The sequence below is a fragment of the Myxine glutinosa genome, chromosome 9 (genome assembly GCF_964187855.1).
Source record: "Myxine glutinosa chromosome 9, kmMyxGlut1.1, whole genome shotgun sequence".
Taxonomy (NCBI): Eukaryota; Metazoa; Chordata; class Myxini; order Myxiniformes; family Myxinidae; genus Myxine; species Myxine glutinosa.
This window is the reverse complement of record NC_136269.1, coordinates 126,062,367-126,084,435: the sequence shown is the minus strand read 5'-3', so window position 1 is coordinate 126,084,435 and position 22,069 is coordinate 126,062,367. Positions and strand designations below refer to the sequence as shown.

Below are 22,069 nucleotides of genomic sequence, written 5' to 3'. Positions count from 1 at the left end.
TGGTTAAACTGCCAAAGTCTAGGCTCTCTGCTCACCTTCATTCTTTCATTCCCCTTTTCTCCCGCCTCTGGAACAAACTCCCCCACTCCCTTCAATCCCACTCCTCCCTCCAGGTCTTTAAAACAGCTGTTCACCACCATCTCTTATCTTCCCCCATCGAAAACCTTGATCTTTTCTACCCCCGGTAATTCACCCCAGAGTCCTTGCAGTGTTCATATGTTTTAATCCTCTCCCACCTCCCGCCAAGTCCTCCCGATGTCCCTGCTCTCAAATGTTGTGTTTGTGTCCTTCCCCCTCTCTCCCCATCTTGTCTACCGCTCCCCTTGTTTTTTGTGTTTTGTGTGTCGGTTTGTCTTTTTGTGTGATTAATGTTAGCTCTTTCACGAGCCTCGATCTTGTATACAAAAAAAAAAAAAAAAAAAAAAAAAAAAAAAGTGATTTGTCACCATTGAGTGATTGGGCCAAAAACGATACATAGCAGGATATCTCAAAAAGTTATGGACTGATTTGGACAAAACTTGGTGGCGGGATTATGCGTGTGACAAGGACAAATATATTCGATTTTGGTGAAGATCTGAATATGGATTCGGATATGAGAATTGTTTAATTTTTCAAGTGATTTGTCACCATTGAGTGATATGGCCAAAAACGATACATAGCAGGATATCTCAAAAAGTTGTGGACAGATTTGGACAAAACTTGGTGGAGGGATTATGCGTGTGAAAAGGACAAATATATTCGATTTAGGTGAAGATCTGAATATGGATTCGGATATGAGAATTATTTAATTTTTAAAGTGATTCTTTACCATTGGGAGATTGGGCCAAAAACGATACACAGCAGGATATCTCAAAAAGTTGTGAACGGATGATTTTGATTAAATGTGATTCTGTCTTGTGATTTTTTGGTCTACTCTGGTTAACTTTGTTTTCTCATTGAAGACGCGGACAAGCTTCGAATCCATGTTGATGTGGAAGAAAGATTCAGTGAAGTCGTCATTACCAGATCGCCTTCGTCCCTTCCTGCTGAAAGAGCGTGTAGAATCCAAAGTATTCCTGCTGGACATGCCACGGTTTGGGATCATGGCGGATCCATCTGTAGGCAGACACGTTTATGATTAGACACTATTTGTATTGTCTGTACTGCATGCAAGTTCCTGACTTTACGCCTCAATAGTCTGTGGGATGTGAAACCAGCAACTGTAACATCATCCTTGGTAGACCTCGGCGTGACAAATTATGTGAAGGCCATATTGTCTATCATGGACAAACGATGTTGTTGCGAACAAGGTTTTCAAACATTGTAAGGTATATATATAATGTGCAAAGTGTCGAAGTCAAATTAACTCAAAGTGTTTCCTTTCCACTGCTAATGGTGTTATTTGTTGAAGAGAGCAAGAACTCCATCGTGATTCATGTTGTATGAACGTGAAAAGGCATCACTTACACAAAGCATTCATTGCTAGAAGACTCTGCTTGGCCTGTAAAGGACAGGGGGTGGTTGAGGAATTGTGGAGAGTGAGGGAAAGGAAGAGGGGAGAGTATCACACAATCAATCAATTTTAAATTGCCCAGAAAGAATAGGCCCACATAGGCATCAGAACACTGACATTGAGTGTTGCGGTGGATTTTAGTTAAACTATGAAGAGTTTTCCTCATTTCATTTAAGGCCTCATCTTCGTCAATGATCTTTCTGATTCCCTGGAAAATCCTGCCTATCGATTTGCTGATGATTCCACCACCTGCCACAACATTTCTCATCACTTAGACATGCAGGCAGCAGCTCGTCCCTCCCTGCAGATCTTGATAGAATCAGGAGCTGGTCCAATACTTGGAATATGTCTTTCAACCCCGACAAATATCACATTCTCCGAAAGGATAGTCTGGCAAACCCTCCCATCTACTTCATAAACAAACCTCTTGGACCTTTGGGCCTCAGCATCAGACATGATTGTTCTTGGGTGGACCACATTTCCAAGAACGCCTTTAGAGGCCATTTTTCCCTGCAGAGTGGGGGGTTTGGCTTTTTCGAGCACCGTGGTCCCCTTTTTGAAGCAATGTTTTATGGCCGGATGCCATTCCTGCCGCCAACCCTGTTAGTCACCTCTTGCGACACACAGGGAATTACCAGTGAACAGGTACTCAATTTGCCGACCACGGAGGGATGACAGGCTGAGTCAACCCCCTGGTGTTAATTCAGCGATCGACCGGGATTCGAACGCAGGATCCTAGGATCCCAAGCCGGCACCCTAACCGCTAAGCCAACACCAGGCTCTGGTGGACCACATTTCCAAGATGGTCTCCAAAGCCAGTCACTGACTGGGCTTCCCTCATCGTGCAAGGTCTTTCCTTCACCAATCTGAACTTCTGACAACCTACAAAGCCTTCATTCACAGCTGATGGAGCACTACTCTCCCCTTTGGGCTGGAGCTCCTGCCTCAATTCTTGTTCTTCTTAATGCGAAGGAAAGCAAGGCCCTCAAAATCATTGGGATCTCCCGTGAGGAAGCCGAGCGTCTAAGTCTGTTACTCTCGCATCACAGACAGGTATGTATGTATGTATGCATGTATGTCATATGTATGTATGTACTGTATGTAGTATATATGTATGTATGTATGTGTGGGTATGTATGTATGTATATATGTATGCATATGCATGTATGTGTGTGTGTGTGTGTGTGTGTGTATGTATGTATGTGTGTGTGTGTGTGTGTATGTATGTGTGCATGTATGTGTGAGTGTGTGTATCTATGTGTGTGTGTGCGTGTATGTGTATGTATGTATGTATGTATGCATATATGTATGTATGTGTGTGTATGTATTTGTGCATGTATGTGTGTATGTATGTATGTGTGTGTGTGTGTGTGTATGTATGTATGTGTGTGTGTGTGTATGTATGTGTGCATGTATGTGTGAGTGTGTGTATCTATGTGTGTGTGTGCGTGTATGTGTATGTATGTATGTATGTATGCATATATGTATGTATGTGTGTGTATGTATTTGTGCATGTATGTGTGTATGTGTGTGTGTGTGTGTGTGTATGTGTGTATGTATGTATGTGTGTGTGTGTGAATGTGTGTGTGTGTGTGTGTGTGTGTGTGTGTGTGTGTGTGTGTGTATGTGTGAATGTGTGTGTGTGTGAATGTGTGTGTGTGTGTGTGTGTGTGTAAGTGTGTATGTGTGTGTGTGTGTGTGTGTGTGTGTATGTACGTGTGTGTGTGTGTGTGTGTGTGTGTGTGTGTGTGTGTGTATGTATGTATTTAATACATAATGATATTAAAATTGCAGTATAGTTTTTACCCCTCAATTCCTGCATGCCATATATGTGGTACATGCTCCTTCCATCCCTTCCTCTTCGATCTGTCTCCCAATCTCCTTTCCCTGTCCTCCCACACTATCCTATGTTCTTCCTCTCTCTGATCCTCCTTCCTTCTTGTTAATTCCTCCATCTAATTCTCGTTTTTCTCAGTGGCCTGTAAACGAAGCTCGATACCCTTTAGTTTAGACAAACAGCAGTGGCTGATTTATTAAACATCCCACCCTAGAAAGAGCTAAAATATAATTTTCAATGTAATTGTCATTTCTGGCAGAAATAGTTTACAAAGAACCTATAGCTATGGATTCCGATGTATTTGTACATATATACCAATGTGATCTCAAGGGGTCATAGCAAAATGAGGAGACCAGGAAGGCAAGGTAATCGACTCGACCAATGAGCCATAAGGAAAAGCTGGAATTTTTTCTTGGTCGTGTAAAAGATACCATGGGATGTTTTTACCATCCACTTCTGGCTTTGTGAAAGATGGCGTGTTTCATGAGCTACTGCCCCCTGCTGAAAATACGCACATAGTGATTCCAAGGTTGAACTCCCACGAGATAAACCCGAGTAGGAGATAGTTCACAGGTGAGTGAGATTGCTCTGCTGCCAATGGTACAATCAATGTCCGAGTAATGATAAAGTTCACGGTTAAAGTTTCAGATGCGTAATCAATTTTTGGCAAGTGGCTGCCTACTTGCTGTGACCAAACCCCAAGTGTTAAGGCAATATGCGATCATTCTTTTCCGTGCTATCGACTTACGACGAGTTACACCTCGGGCCTCGTTTGTACAAAAAAAAAAAAAAAAAGGCCAATGGCGATTCCCGCCTCATAAGTCCAGGAGTCCCTTGCGATCCGGCTTAGTCTTGGAGATCGGTATTTGTTTCCACGGCTCTAATGGCTTGTGGATGTTCGCACCTTGAGAGGAATCGTGCCGGGATGGTTTTCAATGATGAGGCGTTTCAGCTCGGTGATCCAGAACCTTTTCTCCTCCAGTACACGTGCCTGAGGGTTGAAAGAAACAGCAGCAGCCATGACACCTCCTAGGCACAATGTCTGTTACAGGCAAAGGATGCCGTCACTGGAGTTATCATGTTGGGAAAAAAACAGAGGAACTTTGACAATCGGCCGACAGGGCATCAAAGACATCTAATGCTTCCATTTCTCTCCCATAATGGAAGTTATTATCATCCCACTGTGCCTTTACATAAAATAGTAGGCCATTGTGCAGCGGTATCCCACCCAAATTCGTGAGTACACCTCCTGGCAAATACGGACCTTTCCCCGCCGAGCAGGGATTGGCCTTTTTCAGGCACCATGGTCCCCTTTTTTTGGAGCAATGTTTTATGGCCGGATGCTCTTCCTGCCGCCAACCCTGTTGGTCGCCTCTTGCAACACACAGGGAATTACCAGTGAGCTGGTACTCAATTTACCGACCTCAGAAGGATGACAGGCTGAGTCAGCCCCCCTGGTGTTAATTCAGTGATCAACTGGGATTCAAACCCAGGATCCTAGGATCCCAAGCCGGCACCCTAACCACTAAGCCACCACCAGGCTCTGGTGGACCACATTTCCAAGATGGTCTCCAAAGCCAGTCACTGACTGGGCTTCCTTCATCGTGCAAGGCCTTTCCTTCACCAATCTGAACTTCTGAAGGTATCAGTGGGGATGAAGGTGGTATAGCTGCTCTCCGGTAATGATACAACTGGCGGGTCCTCTGCACGGAACTGCAAAAAATGCAGTTGCAACGACTGTTGCGGTTCTAAGAGGGTAGAGAAACATCAGGGAAGCGATGCATACATGCCTGAAATTTATGGCCTAAAAATGCCCTTTCACGAGACCTCGAACATCACCAAATTCTGGTCCTTTGCACACTTTTGCTCGCAATTACATTTGCAGCACCCTCGTGTCCTGCAACCGGATGCTCTTGATCAAAGTTAGCCCTTAGGATCCCAGGGTGAGACCACTAATGTTCCACGTCGCAAATGGAAAATAAACACGAGGCTGTCCGTCGCTGCGGAACGTGTGGGGGCCCGACAAGCCGAGACGCTGTGCGTAGTAGGACTTGTGAAAACAAAAATAGCCCTAACGATGAAAGTGGTCACATTCAGTGCGGAGAATCATGCACGGACAGTCTTCGACACCTGGAGAACAGATGCGCAACTGAACACCAGGAAAATGGAGATGTGCATTAAGCATATGAAAAGCTTTAGATCATCGCGAGACGATGGATGTGCGATGCGTTAATGCAGATATATAATGGGGGTTTTTACTGGAGTAAATGAAACGGAAATGAGTTGCGGAGTTTTCCATTAGTAGTGAGGAGTTGCTGTGTGATAGGATAGACTGGATCATGCCCTCAAACTGCTGCCTTGTTTGAGACGCAAGTTGAGTGTGTTGGTCAGAAGAGTACAATTGGACTAAAAATGTTTTTTCACATTTCCATTTTATATTTCATCAGCAGGATAGGAATCTACTCCCCCATTTCTTACATTGAGCTTGATTACTCCAACAGAGGTCCTGCCCCCCTTTCACCCGCAACTCCGTTGCTAATGCCGAGAAGCACGTGTACTTTGTCATCCACACGTTTCGCCTTTGGCTCACTTTCCATCCGTTGACCGTTTGCTCCCGTTTGTTCCTCTACAAGACATTTTTTCTTCCTCTACAAGAGCGAGGTTCATGGAAGACCAAGGTTAAATTGACAGTGTGAGTAGTGGGGGCAAAAATCGTGCACAACCAGCAAGGGAATGAATTAACAGGAAAGGAAGAGAGAGATAAGGTGATGAAACACTGAAATCGGCAAGTAAGAGGGTTGGGTTAGGAAGGGTTAATAGGGGTAATAACATTAATGGGTTAGGATGGGGGATGACAGGAGGTGGTGGTACGCTGCCTGCTTGAAGGCCTAGAGGGAAGAGTAGGAAGGAATGGCACATGGAAGGCGGTTCCATAGACGTGAGAAACGAGCAACAAAGGTGTAGAAGTGGCGTGCAGTCAGTCAGGGTGGATTTCGGAAGTTAACCAGGAAGAGGTTACTGGAAGAATGCATGAATCCTGGAGTTGCTGGGAAAGGTCTTGGGACTGAGAGAGCAGGGGGAGCAATATTGGAGGAAAGGCGGTTTAAAAAAAACAAGACCACCGACCTGCAACAAAAGTGAGATTAATGAAAATGTTCACTTAGCGTATCATTTGCCTGACCTTATAATTTCCAATTTTTGAATAATGTTGCCTTTCTGTGTTACATTTGGCAAGCAGGACTCAGATCAGTATGAAGTTTTATTACTCCAGACGATTGTATCCAAGTATGCTCCCTCGAAGCTCAGATTTACAATTGTTTTTAATGGATTTTAAATGAAATATAAAATTGCAAAAGCACGAAAAATGGCTTATAACAATTTTATACGTTTGTGTAAAGGTGACTATTGAAAAGGAAGAAAAATATATACTAAAGCGCGGCGTTACGCGCGCTGCTTGTGAGCAAGGAGGAAGCGGACAAGCGGTAACATATAAACGTCTTTATTGTAAGACTACACTGTAACACTGTACTGTCCCGGGCTGGGGCCTGGGCGCCCGGTGTATATCATGAGGCCACGCCTACCCCTGGTGCGTGGCCACCGCCCACTTGGTGCGCGGAATGATGTCACCACGCCAGTGGGCTTTTGTGTCCGCCACACGCGCCCCCCCAGAATTCCCGCGCACCTGGAGGGCCAGTTTGCGGGGCAGACGAATGACCCGGCCGAAGCGCCCCCTGGCGATCGGCGGCGTCCGGGGTGCAGGGATGCCAGGTGGGATGCCCCTGGCTGCCCCTGGGATGGGTGCAGGACCGGGGGGCGGCGTGGCGGCGGGGCTGGGCGGTGCCGGGGGTCCGCCCGCAGGAGGGCGGCCCCGACGTGGGGGTCGGGCCACTGGCGGTGGATGGTCCACATCGAGGTGGGCCGGCTTGAGGCGGTCTACCGAAATGCGGTCAGGAGTACCGCCGATGTCCAGGGTGAAGTGCTTCGCCCCGGTCTCCAGCACGCGGAAAGGCCCGTCGTACGGGGGCCGCAGTGGTGTCCGATGGGCATCGTGGCGGACGAAGACGTACTCCGCCGTGCGAAGCTCCGGGGCGACGTGCGTCGGTGGGTGCCCGTGGCATGCCGTTGGCACCGGGGCGAACCTCTGGGCGGTCTCTTGTAGAGCGGAGCGCTGCTGTGCCGCGGACCATGGTGCCGTGGAGTCGGGGAGGAACTCGCCCGGCACCCGCAGCGGTTGCCCGAAGACCAATTCCGCCGCGGATGCGCGCAGGTCCTCCTTGGGCGCCGTCCGGAGGCCCAGCAGGACCCAGGGGAGCCTGTCGACCCAGCCGCCGTCGCGGAGGGTGGCCCGGAGCGCGGCCTTCAATGAGCGGTGAAATCGCTCACACAGGCCGTTAGCCTGGGGATGGTAGGCCGTGGTTCGGTGCAGCCGGACCCCGAGCCCCTGCGCAACCGCCCCCCAGAGCTCCGAGGTGAACTGGGGGCCGCGGTCGGATGAGATGTCTGAGGGGGCGCCGAACCGGGCGACCCAGGTGGCGATGAAAGCCTGCGCGACATCGGCCGCCGTTGTCGACGCCAAGGGCACGGCCTCCGGCCACCGGGTGGTGCGGTCCACCATGGTGAGGACGTAGGTGAAACCCCGCGAGGGGGGCAGAGGTCCCACCAGGTCCACGTGGACGTGGTCAAACCGGCGTTCCGGCACCGTGAACGGGGCCAACGGGGCCTGGGTGTGCCGGTGCACCTTGGCGCGCTGGCACGCGAGGCACGTCCTGGCCCAGCCGCGGACGGCCTTCCGGAGGCCATGCCAGACGAACTTGTCGGCGATCAGCCTTTGGGAGGCCCTCGCGCCCGGGTGGGACAGGCCGTGGATGGCGTCAAACACCTGGCGCTGCCAGCCCGCGGGCACGATGGGGCGAGGACGCCCGAGGGAGACGTCGCACAAGAGGGCCGCGCCCGCGCCGTCAAACGGCACCTCGGTGACGCGGAGGCCCGTGACGGCGGTCCGCAAGGCCTGGACGTCGGGGTCAGCGGCCTGGTCCGCTGCCATCCGGGCATAGTCGATGCCGAGGTGGACTGCGTGGGCGACGGCCCGGGAAAGGCAATCCGCCACCGGGTTGTCCTTCCCCGCGACGTGCTGGATGTCCGTCGTGTACTCGGACACGGCCGAGAGGTGACGCTGCTGCCGGGCCGACCACGGCACGGTGACTTTGCCCATCGCAAAGATCAGCGGCTTGTGGTCGACGAAGGCAGTGAACGCCCGGCCCTCGAGCAGATGGCGGAAGTGCCTGACCGCCAAGTGAAGTCCGAGCAACTCGCGGTCGAAGGTACTGTAACGGCGTTCGGGCGGGCGAAGCTGCCGGCTAAAGAACGCCAGCGGTTGCCAAGCTCCACGCACCCATTGCTCATGCACTGCGCCCACCGCGTAGTCCGAGGCATCGGTGGTGAGGGCGATCGGTGCATCGGGCGCCGGGTGCGCGAGCATGGTGGCGTTAGCCAAGGCGAGCTTCGCGCCCGTGAACGCCGTGTCCATCTGCTCGGTCCAGGTAACGTCGCCTTTGCCCGGCTTACCTCGGAGAGCTTCGTGCAGGGGGCGCAGGAGCTGGGCGATACGGGGCAGGAACCGATGGTAAAAGTTCACCATGCCCAGGAACTCCTGCAGCCCTCTGATCGTGCGGGGGCGCGGAAACCCCTTCACCGCCTCCACCTTGGCCGGTAGGGGGACGGCTCCGTGCCTGGTGACACGGTGCCCCAGAAAATCGATTGTGGCGGCGCCGAACCGGCACTTTGCGGGGTTCACAATCAGGCCATGCTGGCCCAGGCGTTCGAAGAGCGTGCGGAGGTGGCGTAGGTGCTCTTCGCGGGACGCGCTGGCGACGAGGATATCGTCCAGGTAAACGTAGACAAAATCCAAGTCGCGCAGGACGCTGTCCACCAGTCGCTGGAACGCCTGAGCCGCATTCTTCAGACCGAAGGGCATGCGCAAGAACTCGAAGAGTCCGAATGGCGTGATGACCGCCGTCTTCGGGACGTCCTCCGGCCTGACGGGGACCTGATGGTAGCCGCGTATGAGGTCCACCTTCGAGAAGAAGGACCTGCCCGCCAAACGGGCGGAAAAGTCCTGAATGTGGGGGACGGGGTAGCGGTCGGGAGTCGTGGCATCATTGAGACGGCGATAGTCCCCGCACGGTCGCCATCCCCCGCCGGGCTTCGGCACGATGTGCAGCGGCGACGCCCAAGCGCTCTCTGAGCGCCGAACGATGCCGAGTCGCTCCAGGGTAGCGAACTCCGCTTTTGCCACCGCCAGCTTCATCGGCTCGAGGCGGCGTGCCCGGGCGTAGACCGGTGGCCCGACGGTGGGGATGTGATGGGCCACCCCGTGCTTGACGGCCCCCGCCGAGAAGGTGGGCCGCGTGAGGGCCGGGAAGCCGGCGAGGAGGCGGGTGAATGCGTCCGCTGCCGGAAGCGTACAGACCAACGTGGCCGGAACCGAATCGTTCGGCAAGCCGCTTGGCAAGCCGCTCGTTGAGCTGGGCAACGCACAAGCGAGCGAGCTGAACGTCTCGGCCTGGACAAGCCGTCTGCGCTTGACGTCGACCAGGAGCCCATTAGCGCACAGGAAGTCCGCGCCAAGCAGTGCCATGGGCACGTCGGCGGTGACGAACGTCCATCGGAAAACCTGCCCTCCAAACCGCAGAGAGAGGCAGCGTTTTCCGTACGTACGGATGGGCGTCCCGTTCGCGGCAAGCAGCGCGGGGCCCCCACCCGCGGCGTGCTTGTCTGACGTGCCGGCGGGAATGACACTCACCTGCGCTCCCGTGTCGCACAGGTAACGGCGCCTGGAGAAGGTGTCCGTTATGAACAGCAGGCTGTTCGAATGGCCGGCGCTCATCGCCACTATTGAGCGCCGGCCCGGGCGTTTCCCGACCCGTTGAAGGAGCACGGCGGATGACACCGCCGAGCTTCGTGGCCGAACTTGGCATGGAACCAGCACCAGGTGGTGGAGCTGGAGGAGCGCGGCTGGCTCCGCCAGGCCGGTGGAGTTGGCGGGTTTCCCCGCGGTGGCGGTTTTCGCCGCGGCGGTGGGCGGGGCGTGGCGGCGTTCACGAGGTGCGTATCAGCATGCTGCTGAACATCAGCGTGCTGTAGAAGCTGATGCTGTGGAACATGCTGCTGAACATCAGCGTCGAGGGCCGTGACGGCCACGCCGACGCTCGCCCGCATGTCCGAAGCGGCGAAGTACCTGTCCGCCTCGGCCGCCAATGCTCGGGGTTCCGTTAGCTCGGTCCCGGCCAACGCGAGGCGGACCTGCGCTGGAAGTTGGCGCCGGAAAAGCGCCCGGAATAGCGAACCGGGGGCTTCGTCGCCCAACAGTGACAGCATATGGTCCATTCGGACCGACGGGCGCGTCTCACCGAGCTCGGGGAGATCCAGGAGGCGGTCGGCCCGTGCGTCGTCCGTAAGGCCGAACGTGGCTAGGAGTAGCCGCTTGAGTGCCTCGTACTTGTGGCCGTTCGGTGGGTGGCGAAGGACGGACACAACTCGAGCGGCCGTGCCGGGCCCGAGGGAGGCGACGACGTGGCAATAGTGCGTGTCATCGCCGGTGAGGCGCCGAAGCTGAAATTGGGCTTCGGCCTGGACGAACCAGACTTCGGCCTGAGCCTCCCAAAATTCCGGAAGTTTGACGAAGTCGGCCATGGCGATGGCGTCGCGTGTGGAAGGATCGCTCCAGCAGATCCAACGTCGAGGGTCACCAGTAAAGCGCGGCGTTACGCGCGCTGCTTGTGAGCAAGGAGGAAGCGGACAAGCGGTAACATATAAACGTCTTTATTGTAAGACTACACTGTAACACTGTACTGTCCCGGGCTGGGCGCCCGGTGTATATCATGAGGCCACGCCTACCCCTGGTGCGTGGCCACCGCCCACTTGGTGCGCGGAATGATGTCACCACGCCAGTGGGCTTTTGTGTCCGCCACAATACTAAGGTTTGTTCTGCACTCTTACGGAACGGAACATTTTGTTTGTTCAGTTATTTGTTTTTAATGAAGGCTTCCTCCATCGAGATGAATTCAGAATCAGGTCCCTATTACTGCACCAAGACAGTTACATGATTATACATCCTCCGTAGGTCATTGCAATATTTTTTATTCCTTTAAGGTTTTTTTTAGTTTTTTTTAATACTAGATCGAGGCTCGTGCAAGAGTTAACATTAATAAAAAATAAAAACGGACACATATTAAAAACATATAATAAAGGGAGCCGGAGACAAGATGGGGAGAGAGAGGGAAGCACACAAGTACAATGAGAGCAGGGACATCGGGAGATCTGTGGGAGGGAGAGGGCTTGGGGGGGGGGTTGGCATGGGAAGGTGGGGGGGGGGGGAGAGGGTGGGAGAGGTATTAAACATATGGACACTGCTAGGACTTCCAGGAAAGAAATTGGTATTTCAAAAAAGTGGATCTGGGGTGAATTAACGGGGGTAGAAAAGATCAAGATCTTTTCAGGTAGAAAAGATTATACTGTATATGTATAAAGCAAGATCAAGATCAAAGATCTTGATGTACATTTAAGATATTTCGAAAACACAAAAGGTAACATGTCAACAAACGCTGCTTTAATTGATCTTTCCCAAACTATCATTCAGCCAACGACCTTGTCACTCACAAACCTGTCTGTTATTTTATTTTACATTCTCATTTTGATGTACCATACTCTGTAAAAAGTATTTGTGCGAAGCAGTTTCTTGGAAAGGGTTATACTGGGTGGTGAAAAATACATTCTGTATATACTGTATATGTATAAACTTTGTGTATATACTGTATATGTATAAACTTTGGGTATATACTGTATATGTACTAGTACCCGACTGCAAAGCCGCAATGAGCCGGCGAAGCCAAAGCCTCTTGCCACTATTTTACCCATCACTATGGCATCAGTAGGTTAGGTAGTTGGTAGTAGGTAGGTGTAGTAGGTACCGTACCTAGTTCAAAATGACACCATTTGCATTCTGGATGAGATTAAAATTTCTAAAATTTCCTTCTTGATTAATTCGGTGAATTCCGTCTCAACTTCGGATATTTCCGGCCGTGAAAAACTATCCCCTACGGCCACGAGATTTCTAATAAATAATTCTTCGTCAATTTAGAATATTTGACGCCGTTTTCAGCCTCCGAAACGCGTAATAAGCTTTTTTAAAATACTTTTTCAAATGCTCGAATCTCATTGGTTCCGGTGTTTAGTGCCGATTTTCGTTGAAGATAACCAGGGCCCGTGTGGGCCGAGGTTGGTCTTAAAGTATTTTAATTACAAATTAGAGGTGCATAAGATTGTGAATCAAACAAAGACGGGTGAAACAAACTCCTATTGAATTTTTTCTCAATTTTTTATGCATTCTTCCGCATCCGCAAGATGGCGGCCTACATGGAGCGATTTGGTGCGTCAAAGCTTCGAAATTCTCAAGGGATCCAGCAAAATCTGGCTTTTCAACATAATACGTACGCGTTCATTCACAACACCGGCTTTGCCGGCTATAAACTTTGTGTATATAATGTATATGTATAAACTTTGTGAATATACTGTATATGTATAAACTTTGTGTATATTACACTCCCAGTGTGTACCCTGGTTAGAATAGGTACACCGTATCCCTGCGTGTCGTAAGAGGCGACGAAGAGGGTTGGCGTCAGGAAGGGCATCCGGCCATAAAAAACATTGCCTCAAAAAGAGAACCATGACAATTACAACTACATGTGGGCAGGGAGATCGGCCCGAAGTGGAGATCGGTTTCTGAGGTTTGGGACATGGAATGTAGGGACAATGACAGGGAGATCAGGAGAAGTGGTGGAAGTATTGGTCAGAAGAAGAGTGGACATATGTTGTGTGCAAGAGACGAGATGGAAGGGAAGTGGTGTGAGAATGGTGAAGGGTAGGCAGGGACAGAAATACAAGTTTGTGTGGCAAGGGTGCCTGGGGGGCGTGAATGGTGTTGGTGTCCTGTTTTCTGAGGAGTTTGTAGACAGTGTGGTGAGTGTGACTAGAGTGAGTGATAGGTTGATGATGGTGAAAATGATGATTGGAAAGCTCTTGGTGAACGTCATCTCGGGATATGCTCCGCAGGTTGGTCGAAGCGATGAAGAGAAGGACAAGTTCTGGTGTGCGATAGAGAAGCTGATGGAAAACGTGAAAGATGAGGAAGTTGTTGTGGTAGGAGGAGACCTAAATGGACATGTGGGAAGGAGTATGGATGGTTTTGACGGAGTTCAGGGGGGTTACGGATATGGTGTGAGAAATGGAAAGGTGAAAGGATTTTGGAGTTTGCTGATGGAGCTGACTTGTTGATTTGTAATACTCAGTTCCAGAAAGAGGATAATAAGCTTGTTACATACACGTCAGGTGGGTCGACGACAACCGTTGACTACCTGATGGTGCGTAGGCGAGATAGGGGGCACCTCCGGGACACAAAGGTGATCCCGGGGGAGGAGGCTGTTTCACAGCACCACTTGGTTGTCTGCGACGTAAGGGTGAAAGGTGCGAGGAGAGCTCGGCGGGTGAACTACCAACCGAGAATGAAGGTGTGGAGGTTGAAAGAGGTGACAGTAAGGGAGGCATTAAAAGAGAGGCTGAGTAGGGTCGAGGATGATGTGGTTGAGCTTGAAAGTGGTTGGATGTCAATGAAAGCTAGTCTGTTGGGAGCCGTTGGTGAGGTATGTGGATGGATAAAAGGACCAACGAGGCACTCGGAAACATGGTGGTGGGATGATGAAGTTGGAAAGAGGATTGACGAGAAGAGGAAGAAGTTCAAGGAGTGGCAGAAGGCGAAGGGTACGGGAGCAGAAACAGCAGAGCATGAAAGTTATAAGGCAGCCAGGAAGCCTGCAAAGAAAGAGGTAGCAAAGGCGCAGGAGGCATGGAGGAAAATGTTCGGAGAACGCTTGGATTCGGAAGAGGGTCAGAAAGCAGTATTCAGGATTGCAAAGCAGATAGCGAAAGAGAGGTGTGATGTGATGGGGTTGAGTTGCTTGAAGGATGAAGTGGGACAAATCGTTGTCGACCCAGATGGAATTAAAGGAAGATGGAAAAGATACATGGAAATGCTGTTGAATACAGAGAATGAATGGGATGGCAACATAGAGAGTAACCCAGTTTTAGGACCGGCAGAGAAGATAACTGAGAAGGAAGTTGAGGAAGCGATAAAAGCAATGAAGGGTAGAAAAGCGGGAGGGCCGACGGGAGTTGTGGGAGATATGTTGAAGGCAGCAGGAAGTTGGGGTGTGAAGAGAATGACAGAGATCTGTAATCTGGTGGTGAAAGAAGGCCGCATTCCAGTGGATTGGGAACTGAGTACCCTCGTCCCTCTATACAAGGGGAAAGGTGACCCTCTGGAGTGTGGCTCATACCAAGCGATAAAGTTATTGGAGCATGGAATGAAGGTATTGGAAAGGGTGTTGGAGAGGAGGATAAGGAAGAAAGTGAAGATCGACGAAATGCAGTTTGGATTCATGCCAGGAAGAGGAACGACAGACGCGCTTTTCATTGTGAGGCAGTTGCAGGAGAAGTACATGGAGAAGAGGAAGAAGTTGTTTCTTGGGTTTGTTGATCTGGAGAAAGCATTCGATCGGGTTCCACGCAAAGTATTGACATGGGCATTGAGGAAGTTAGGAGTGGAGGAATGGTTGATCAGAGTAGTGATGGCAATGTACAAAAGAGCGCGCACAGCTGTAAGGACGAAGGACGGGAACAGTGGTGAGTTTGAGGTGAAGGTGGGAGTGCATCAGGGGTCGGTACTAAGTCCACTACTATTTGTAGCTGTGATGGAGGTGCTGGCTCAGAACGTAAAGGAGGGTTTACCGTGGGAGTTGTTGTATGCAGATGATCTGGTGTTGATTGCGGAAAGTATGGATGGACTGAAGGAAAAGATGAACACGTGGAAGGAATGTATGGAGACAAAAGGTCTGAAGGTGAATATCGGAAAGACGAAGGTGATGGCAAGTGGTAAAGCATGTGGTGAGGTGGAAAGAACTGGGAAGTGGCCCTGTGCTGTGTGTAGGAAGGGTGTCGGAGTGAACTCCATTCAGTGTACAATGTGCGCTGAGTGGGTTCATCAAAAATGTAGTGGTCTGAGAGGGTCATTAACCAGTGTGGCAGCTACATTCAAATGTAAGGTGTGCACAGAGGGAGCTGCAGATGGAGGAAATGTTGAGTTGGATCTTGGAGACGGCGTGAAGCTGGAAGGTGTGAAAACATTTTGCTACCTCGGAGACATGCTGAATGGAGAAGGTGGATCAGACTCGGCAACGGTTGCTCGAGTGAGATGTGCATGTAAGAAGTTTCGGGAATTGAGTGGCGTGCTGATGATGAGGGGAGTGTCGTTGAAGCTGAAGGGAAAGGTGTATGCTGCATGTGTGAGAAGTGTTATGATTTATGGGAGCGAGACATGGGTAATGAACGTAGAGCAGCAACGAAGGCTGGAAAGGGTGGAAATGCGAATGGTTCGACGGATGTGCGGAGTATCGTTGAGAGAGAGGAAGACAAATGATGAATTGCGAAAGATAATGGGAATAGAGCCTGTGATTGATGCTGTGAAGAGGAACAGGTTGAGATGGTTTGGTCATGTGTTGAGGAAGGATGAAAGTGACTGGTTGAGAAGAGTGTTGGAAATGAATGTTGAAGGAAGTAGAAGACGGGGAAGACCGAGAAAGACTTGGCTAAAGATGGTGGAAGAAGAAATGCGGGCAAGGGGGTTAGCAAGGAGAGATGCAGAAAATAGGGCAAAATGGAGAAGATTGTCATGGGGACCGCAAGGCTAACCCCCGCTCTAGCAGGGAAAATGGCCTTTAAAATGCATGTTGTGTTGTTGTATATTACACTGTATATGTATAAACTTTGTGTATATGATAATGTATATGTATAAACTTTGTGTATATTACACTGTATATGTATAAACTGTGTATATTACACTGTATATGTATAAACTTTGTGTATATTACACTGTATATGTATAAACTTTGTGTATATTACTATATATGCATAAACTTTGTGTATATTATAATGTATATGTATAAACTTTGTGTATATTACACTGTATATGTATATACTTTGTGTATATTATAATGTATATGTATAAACTTTGTGTATATTACACTGTATATGTATAAACTTTGTGTATATTATAATGTATATGTATAAACTTTGTGTATATTATAATGTATATGTATAAACTTTGTGTATATTACACTGTATATGCATAAACTTTGTGTATATTATAATGTATATGAATAAACTGTGTGTATATTACAATGTATATGTATAAACTTTGTGTATATTATAATGTATATGTATAAACTTTGTGTATATTACACTGTATATGTATAAACTTTGTGTATATTACACTGTATATGTATATACTGTGTGTATATACTATAATGTATATGTATAAACTGTGTGAGCCTGGTGTTGGCTTCGCGATTAGGGTGCCGGCTTGGGATCCGAGGATCCTGGGTTCGAATCCCGGTCGATCTCTGAATTAACGCCAGGGGGGCTGACTCATCCTGTCATCCTTCCGATGTCGGCAAATTGAGTACCAGCTTGCTGGGATGAATGTGCCAGTGTGTTCCCCGGCTTGGAATAGGCACACCATATCGCTGTGTGTCGTAAGAGGTGACCAAAGGGTTGGTGTCAGGGCCAGACGGAAGACCAAACAGTTCCATCTTGGTTTCATCAGACCACAGAATCTTGCTTCTCACAGTCTGAGAGTCCTTTAGGTGCTTTTTTGCAAACTCCAAGCGGGCTTTCATGTGTCTTTCACCGAGGAGAGGCTTCCATCTGGCCACTCTGCCATAAAGCCCAGATCGGTGGAGAGTTACAGTGATGGTTGTCCTTCTGGAAGTTTCTCCCATCTCCAAACAGGATCTCTGGAGCTCAGCCAGAGTGACCATCGGGTTCTTGGTCACCTCTCTTACCAAGGCCCTTCTCCCCCGATTGCTCAGTTTGGCTGGGCTGCCAGCTCTAGGAAGAGTCCTGGTTGTTCCAAACTTCTTCCATTTAAGAACTACTGAGGCCACTGTGCTCTTGGGAACCTTCAATGCAGCAGAATTTTTTTGTAGGCTTCCGCAGATCTGTGCCTCGACACAATCCTGTCTCTGAGCTCTGCAGGCAGTTCCTTCGACCTCATGGCTTGGTTTTTGCTCTGATATGCATTGTCAGCTGTGAGACCTTATATAGACAGGTGTGTGCCTTTCCAAATCATGTCCAATCAATTGAATGTACCACAGGTGGACTCCAATCAAGGTGTAGAAACATCTCAAAGATGATGAAGACAAATGGGAGGCACCTGAGCTAAATTTCAAGTGTCATAGCAAAGGGTATGAATACTTATGTAATTGTGATATTTCAGTTTTTACTTTTTGATGAATTTGCAAAACTTTCTAAAATCCTGTTTTCTCTTTGTCATTATGGGGTATTGAGTGTAGATTGATGGGGGAAATAATGAATTTAAACGATTTCAGCATGAGGCTGCAACATAACAAAATGTGAAAAAAGTGAAGGGGTCTGAATACTTTCTAAATGCACTGTATATGAAGATGGTCTTGATGTATGCGCACTCTTTACGCTGTAGCTGGCGTTGGATCCCGACCCAGCTATAAACTGTCATCCCAGTGTTTCACATGCAGGGTGATTCATCAATGTGTGTACCGTCCCTCGGAGGGACGTTACATAGTGTCCTGTATGCTGCCAGTTGGTGGGCATTAAAGATCCCATGGTGTTCTTTATGAAGAGTAGGAACCATGGCCAAATTACAAATTCCTGCATTTACTGCTGGGAAAGCAATGATGACAAACCACCCAGTATAACTCCTGCCAAGGAACTGCTTCGGGAGCACCAACGCCCTGTAACACTGAGTATGGTACATAGAGTACAAGTATATGAGTATATGATTAGTGGTAGATATTTGGTTTTGATTTGTTAATTCATAATAATATACAAAATTGTTGTGTTGCCCTGTTTATAGTGTTCCCATCCGAACCGATGACTGACACATCCATGTTCAGATATCTTTGTCATGCATTAATCTACATTACTACAAGGTCCCCCAGGAGCCCCAGATGAATGCAATAAACAAAATCATTGGTCAAACTGTACCTGGGAAATATTTGGACATTTTGGGGCTAACAGCGCACGGAAACTTTCTCTTCTCAAAAGGTTGTCACACAACTGCTTATCCAGATCGTTAAATCAGGCTCGAGGAAAACTAACGTTAGGCTGGAGCAAATAACCTGGAAAACTAGACACCATGGTGTTTAATTCCTCGCACTATTCCAAGCATCCGCTCTGCACACAAATTCCCTTTTCAGCACTTATAGGCTTGCAATTCCAGGCTCTTTGGTGATGTTTACATAAACAACAAATCAGGTGGGATGTGAGGTTTGCCAGTAAACGCAGAACTTCCCAAGACAGCAGTTCGTGCCAACACAGTAATTTTTAACAAAGTAATTTCAATTACAACAAAGTAATTTCAAGTACAACAAAGTAATTTCAATTACAACAAAGTAATTTGAATTACAACAAAGTAATTTCACAATAATTATTAATAACTAATAAAAAGCCTATCAAAAATGGCGGGTTGGAACAGTTTATTCGACGGTGCAGCCTCGAGAGCGTGTCAAAGGTGTCAGGTATGCCTCGGCCTAGTGTTAGGTGTGCTTATAATCCTCTTTATTTATTAGACATCCTACGGATGTAAATGAACACTCGTTTTACGCTGTGTGCGTTGCACATCACGTTCAGCAAATTTCACTTCCCTGCATCTGGTATTTATTGTTACATTTAAAAAAACGTTTCTGTACACCGCCCTTGAGGCTAGGGTTGCAAGCCACCGTCTACAATTCTAATAGAAGAGACATAATTACTCTTTTATGGAAAATGTTTTTCGAGTTTGTTTTATCCTCAAAAATAGACCGTAGTGAATACAGATTCGTGTTAAAAGATTAGACTTTAAATCCTACCCTTATGGAGGGGGACAGACACCTGTACAAACACATAAACTGACATTGTTTTATATATAGTAGATGCAAATATAATTATATATATATATATTTTTTTTTCTTGTGCACAGAATATCGGCTCCTGGAAGAGCATAAGGAGGCAATGGAATGATAGTGGTGTGGTGAGGCCATAGTTAGATGCATCAAGCAATGGAAGGAATGAACAGGAAAAAAGGAGAGACAGAGAGGAAGATTGGAAACAGCAACCTGTAAGTAAGGGTTTTGGGTGAGGTCAGGTTAATGGGAGTAGAAAAGATTGGGGGTAGGATAGAGCAAAGGGGTGGAGGATGGGGAGAGGTGACAAGATATATTGTGGCGCATCACTTGCTTGAATGCAAGGAGGGAAGAATGGGATTGATCATCCTCCGGAATAGTTCCACAAAGAGGAGAAAAGAGAATTAGAATTTGTTTTAAATTAGAATTTAGTGAAAAATAATCTCTGCAGGAGCTCGAACATACCTCGTATGTCATGTTTGAGATTACAACTTTCAGAGACAACATTGTACCTTAGTAAGAATTACAAGGACATTGGTGGACATTGCACAAATCCTCTAAGTGCATGGGATTTAAACCAGCTTGAATCCTAACAGCATGAACCGTGTGCACAGGTGGGAGCCGCAAACATTCCTCCACTTAGATTATTTAATTACCTCCGCCAACTGAGGTGGATGGAGGTTATGTTTTCACCGCCATCTGTTTGTTTGTTTGTTTGTTTGTGAACAGGATATCTCAAAGAGTTGTGGACGGATGTAGACGAAATTTGCTGGAGAGGTTGGGTATGTGAGAAGGATGAAATGCTTAGATTTTGTTGAAGATGCAGATTCGGATCAGAGAATGCTTTAAAGCTATTTTTCACCATTGAGTGATAGGGCTAACACCGATATATAGCACAATATCTCAAAAGGTTGTCGACAGATCCGGACAAAACTTGGTGGACAGGTTGTGTGTGTGACAAGGACTAATCGATTCGATTTTGCTGAAGATTCGGATCCATATCTGACCTATCGGTTGAACACAAAAGGTAAACTGTTCAGCCTTGCGGACTTATCGTATCGGAGGTATGCTCCCTACCGAGTGTCGTTCTAGTTTTACAATGTTATTATAAATTATCATGCAACTCCTAATAGTGACACTGCATGTGATGAACAACATGGAGAGTCGATGACATTGAATAATGAATATACCCGAGGCCTTACCTGGATCGTGTGCTGTACTTTGCTGTTCTTGAAATGCCGAACAATAAAACTCAAGGGCTCTTTGGGAACATGCTCGACCAGCATAAGATTCGAACACTGCAAAGAAAACAAAAAACAAAAATACAACTGTTAATATAGACTGTTTGAGATCAATGCAGCATCAATGTTTCTGGATCATCCTCCTATTGATCGTTCCATCGAATCTTATGAAACTCATAACATGTTGGGTGATGCAACATTGCTCAAAGTACCATTCGCATTATGGGACGTTGCATGGTGTTCATTTTGGGAGGGAAACCGGTATTTAAGATGAAATTATTGAAGTCTCGTTGACAAAGCCTGAACGCCAAATGACTTATTCAACAATAAGCCTTGGATACAAGGCTTGCAAAGTCCTCCCTTATCGATTGTGGTCCTTGGCAATTTATATCGAGAGTTCTGTTTCTCTCTCTGTGTGCCACTGTTGACCTCTCACCAGGATGTGGCCCTTGTAGAAATAACCATCATCGCGCCTCTTCACCAGTAGCAGAATTTTGTGGAAGAGGAAAAGCGTCCGTTCGTGCTTGGCTCTGTGCACGTGAAACGATCCTTCAAGAACGAGCTCTCCATAGCGCTCCAAAGGAGGGCCCTCCCAGTCATTCAACTGGATCTGGATTTCCTGCGAGGAGGAAGAGCAACATCTGCTTCATAACAAGTCGCACAGACGGGCACAGTCGTTAAGGCTAGCCGTACACAGATCCATCAGACTCGTCTTAAGCTTGAACTTAGGGCATCTTTGCGTCTGCTCGTACGTATCGTTCCGGATTCTAAACGGAAGCCAGGGGCAGTTTTAAGTGCAAGACGTCAAGAGGAATTATTGCGTTTCTGTTGGCTCTGGGAGATGCTTTTCCTGGCACCGCTAATTCTTCTGACACCGATTCCTGAGCTAAAATATGGATTAAAGGGCTTTTATTTTCAATGAGGGAAACGTGTAATCCATCATTGGTAATTAATTCCCTTTATGCAGATAAAACAAACAGTTGGTTGGAGATGCCCCAACAGGGTAGCCAAAAACACTTGCTGAAAATGAGAGCAAAATGACTCGATTTGAGTAGAATTATTGCAACCCTGCTTCAAAGGAGCAAGTTGACTTAATTTCGAATCCCCCAAACCCCACCGCAATTGCACACGGCTCGATTGTAACAAATCTCAATGGTCATATATTCATACTCGGGAGGGAAAACTGGAATGGTGCCGCGGAAGGAATTCTCAGATGACGTTATATGAAATACTTTGTTCTTAAAAGTCTCCTGAGCAGAAAACCAAATGTGTAATGAAAAAGAAGGTCAAGGAATTGTCATTCCCCAAATGTGCAATGCATTACGACATACATATATATATATATATATATATATATATATATATATATATATGTATATAGATATAGATATATAGATATAGATATATATATATATGCATAGTGTCCTCGTTTAACGTCATCACAGGTAACATCGTTTCGTTATAACGTCTA

General features: G+C 47.9%; 1 protein-coding gene across 1 annotated transcript in view; it reads right to left on the bottom strand.

The window, feature by feature from the left end:
- Window positions 1-22,069, bottom strand: part of LOC137435702 (pleckstrin homology domain-containing family G member 1-like) — a 260,745-nt gene that overhangs the window by 5,502 nt on the left and 233,174 nt on the right. Inside the window, exons 9-13 of the mRNA XM_078785132.1 lie at window positions 21,035-21,217; window positions 20,560-20,655; window positions 4,234-4,320; window positions 1,447-1,480; window positions 1,003-1,095 (exon numbers count right to left, since the gene is read on the bottom strand). Coding sequence (XP_078641258.1) covers window positions 1,003-1,095; window positions 1,447-1,480; window positions 4,234-4,320; window positions 20,560-20,655; window positions 21,035-21,217 — 493 coding nt within the window. The remainder of the gene's footprint in view (window positions 1-1,002; window positions 1,096-1,446; window positions 1,481-4,233; window positions 4,321-20,559; window positions 20,656-21,034; window positions 21,218-22,069) is intronic.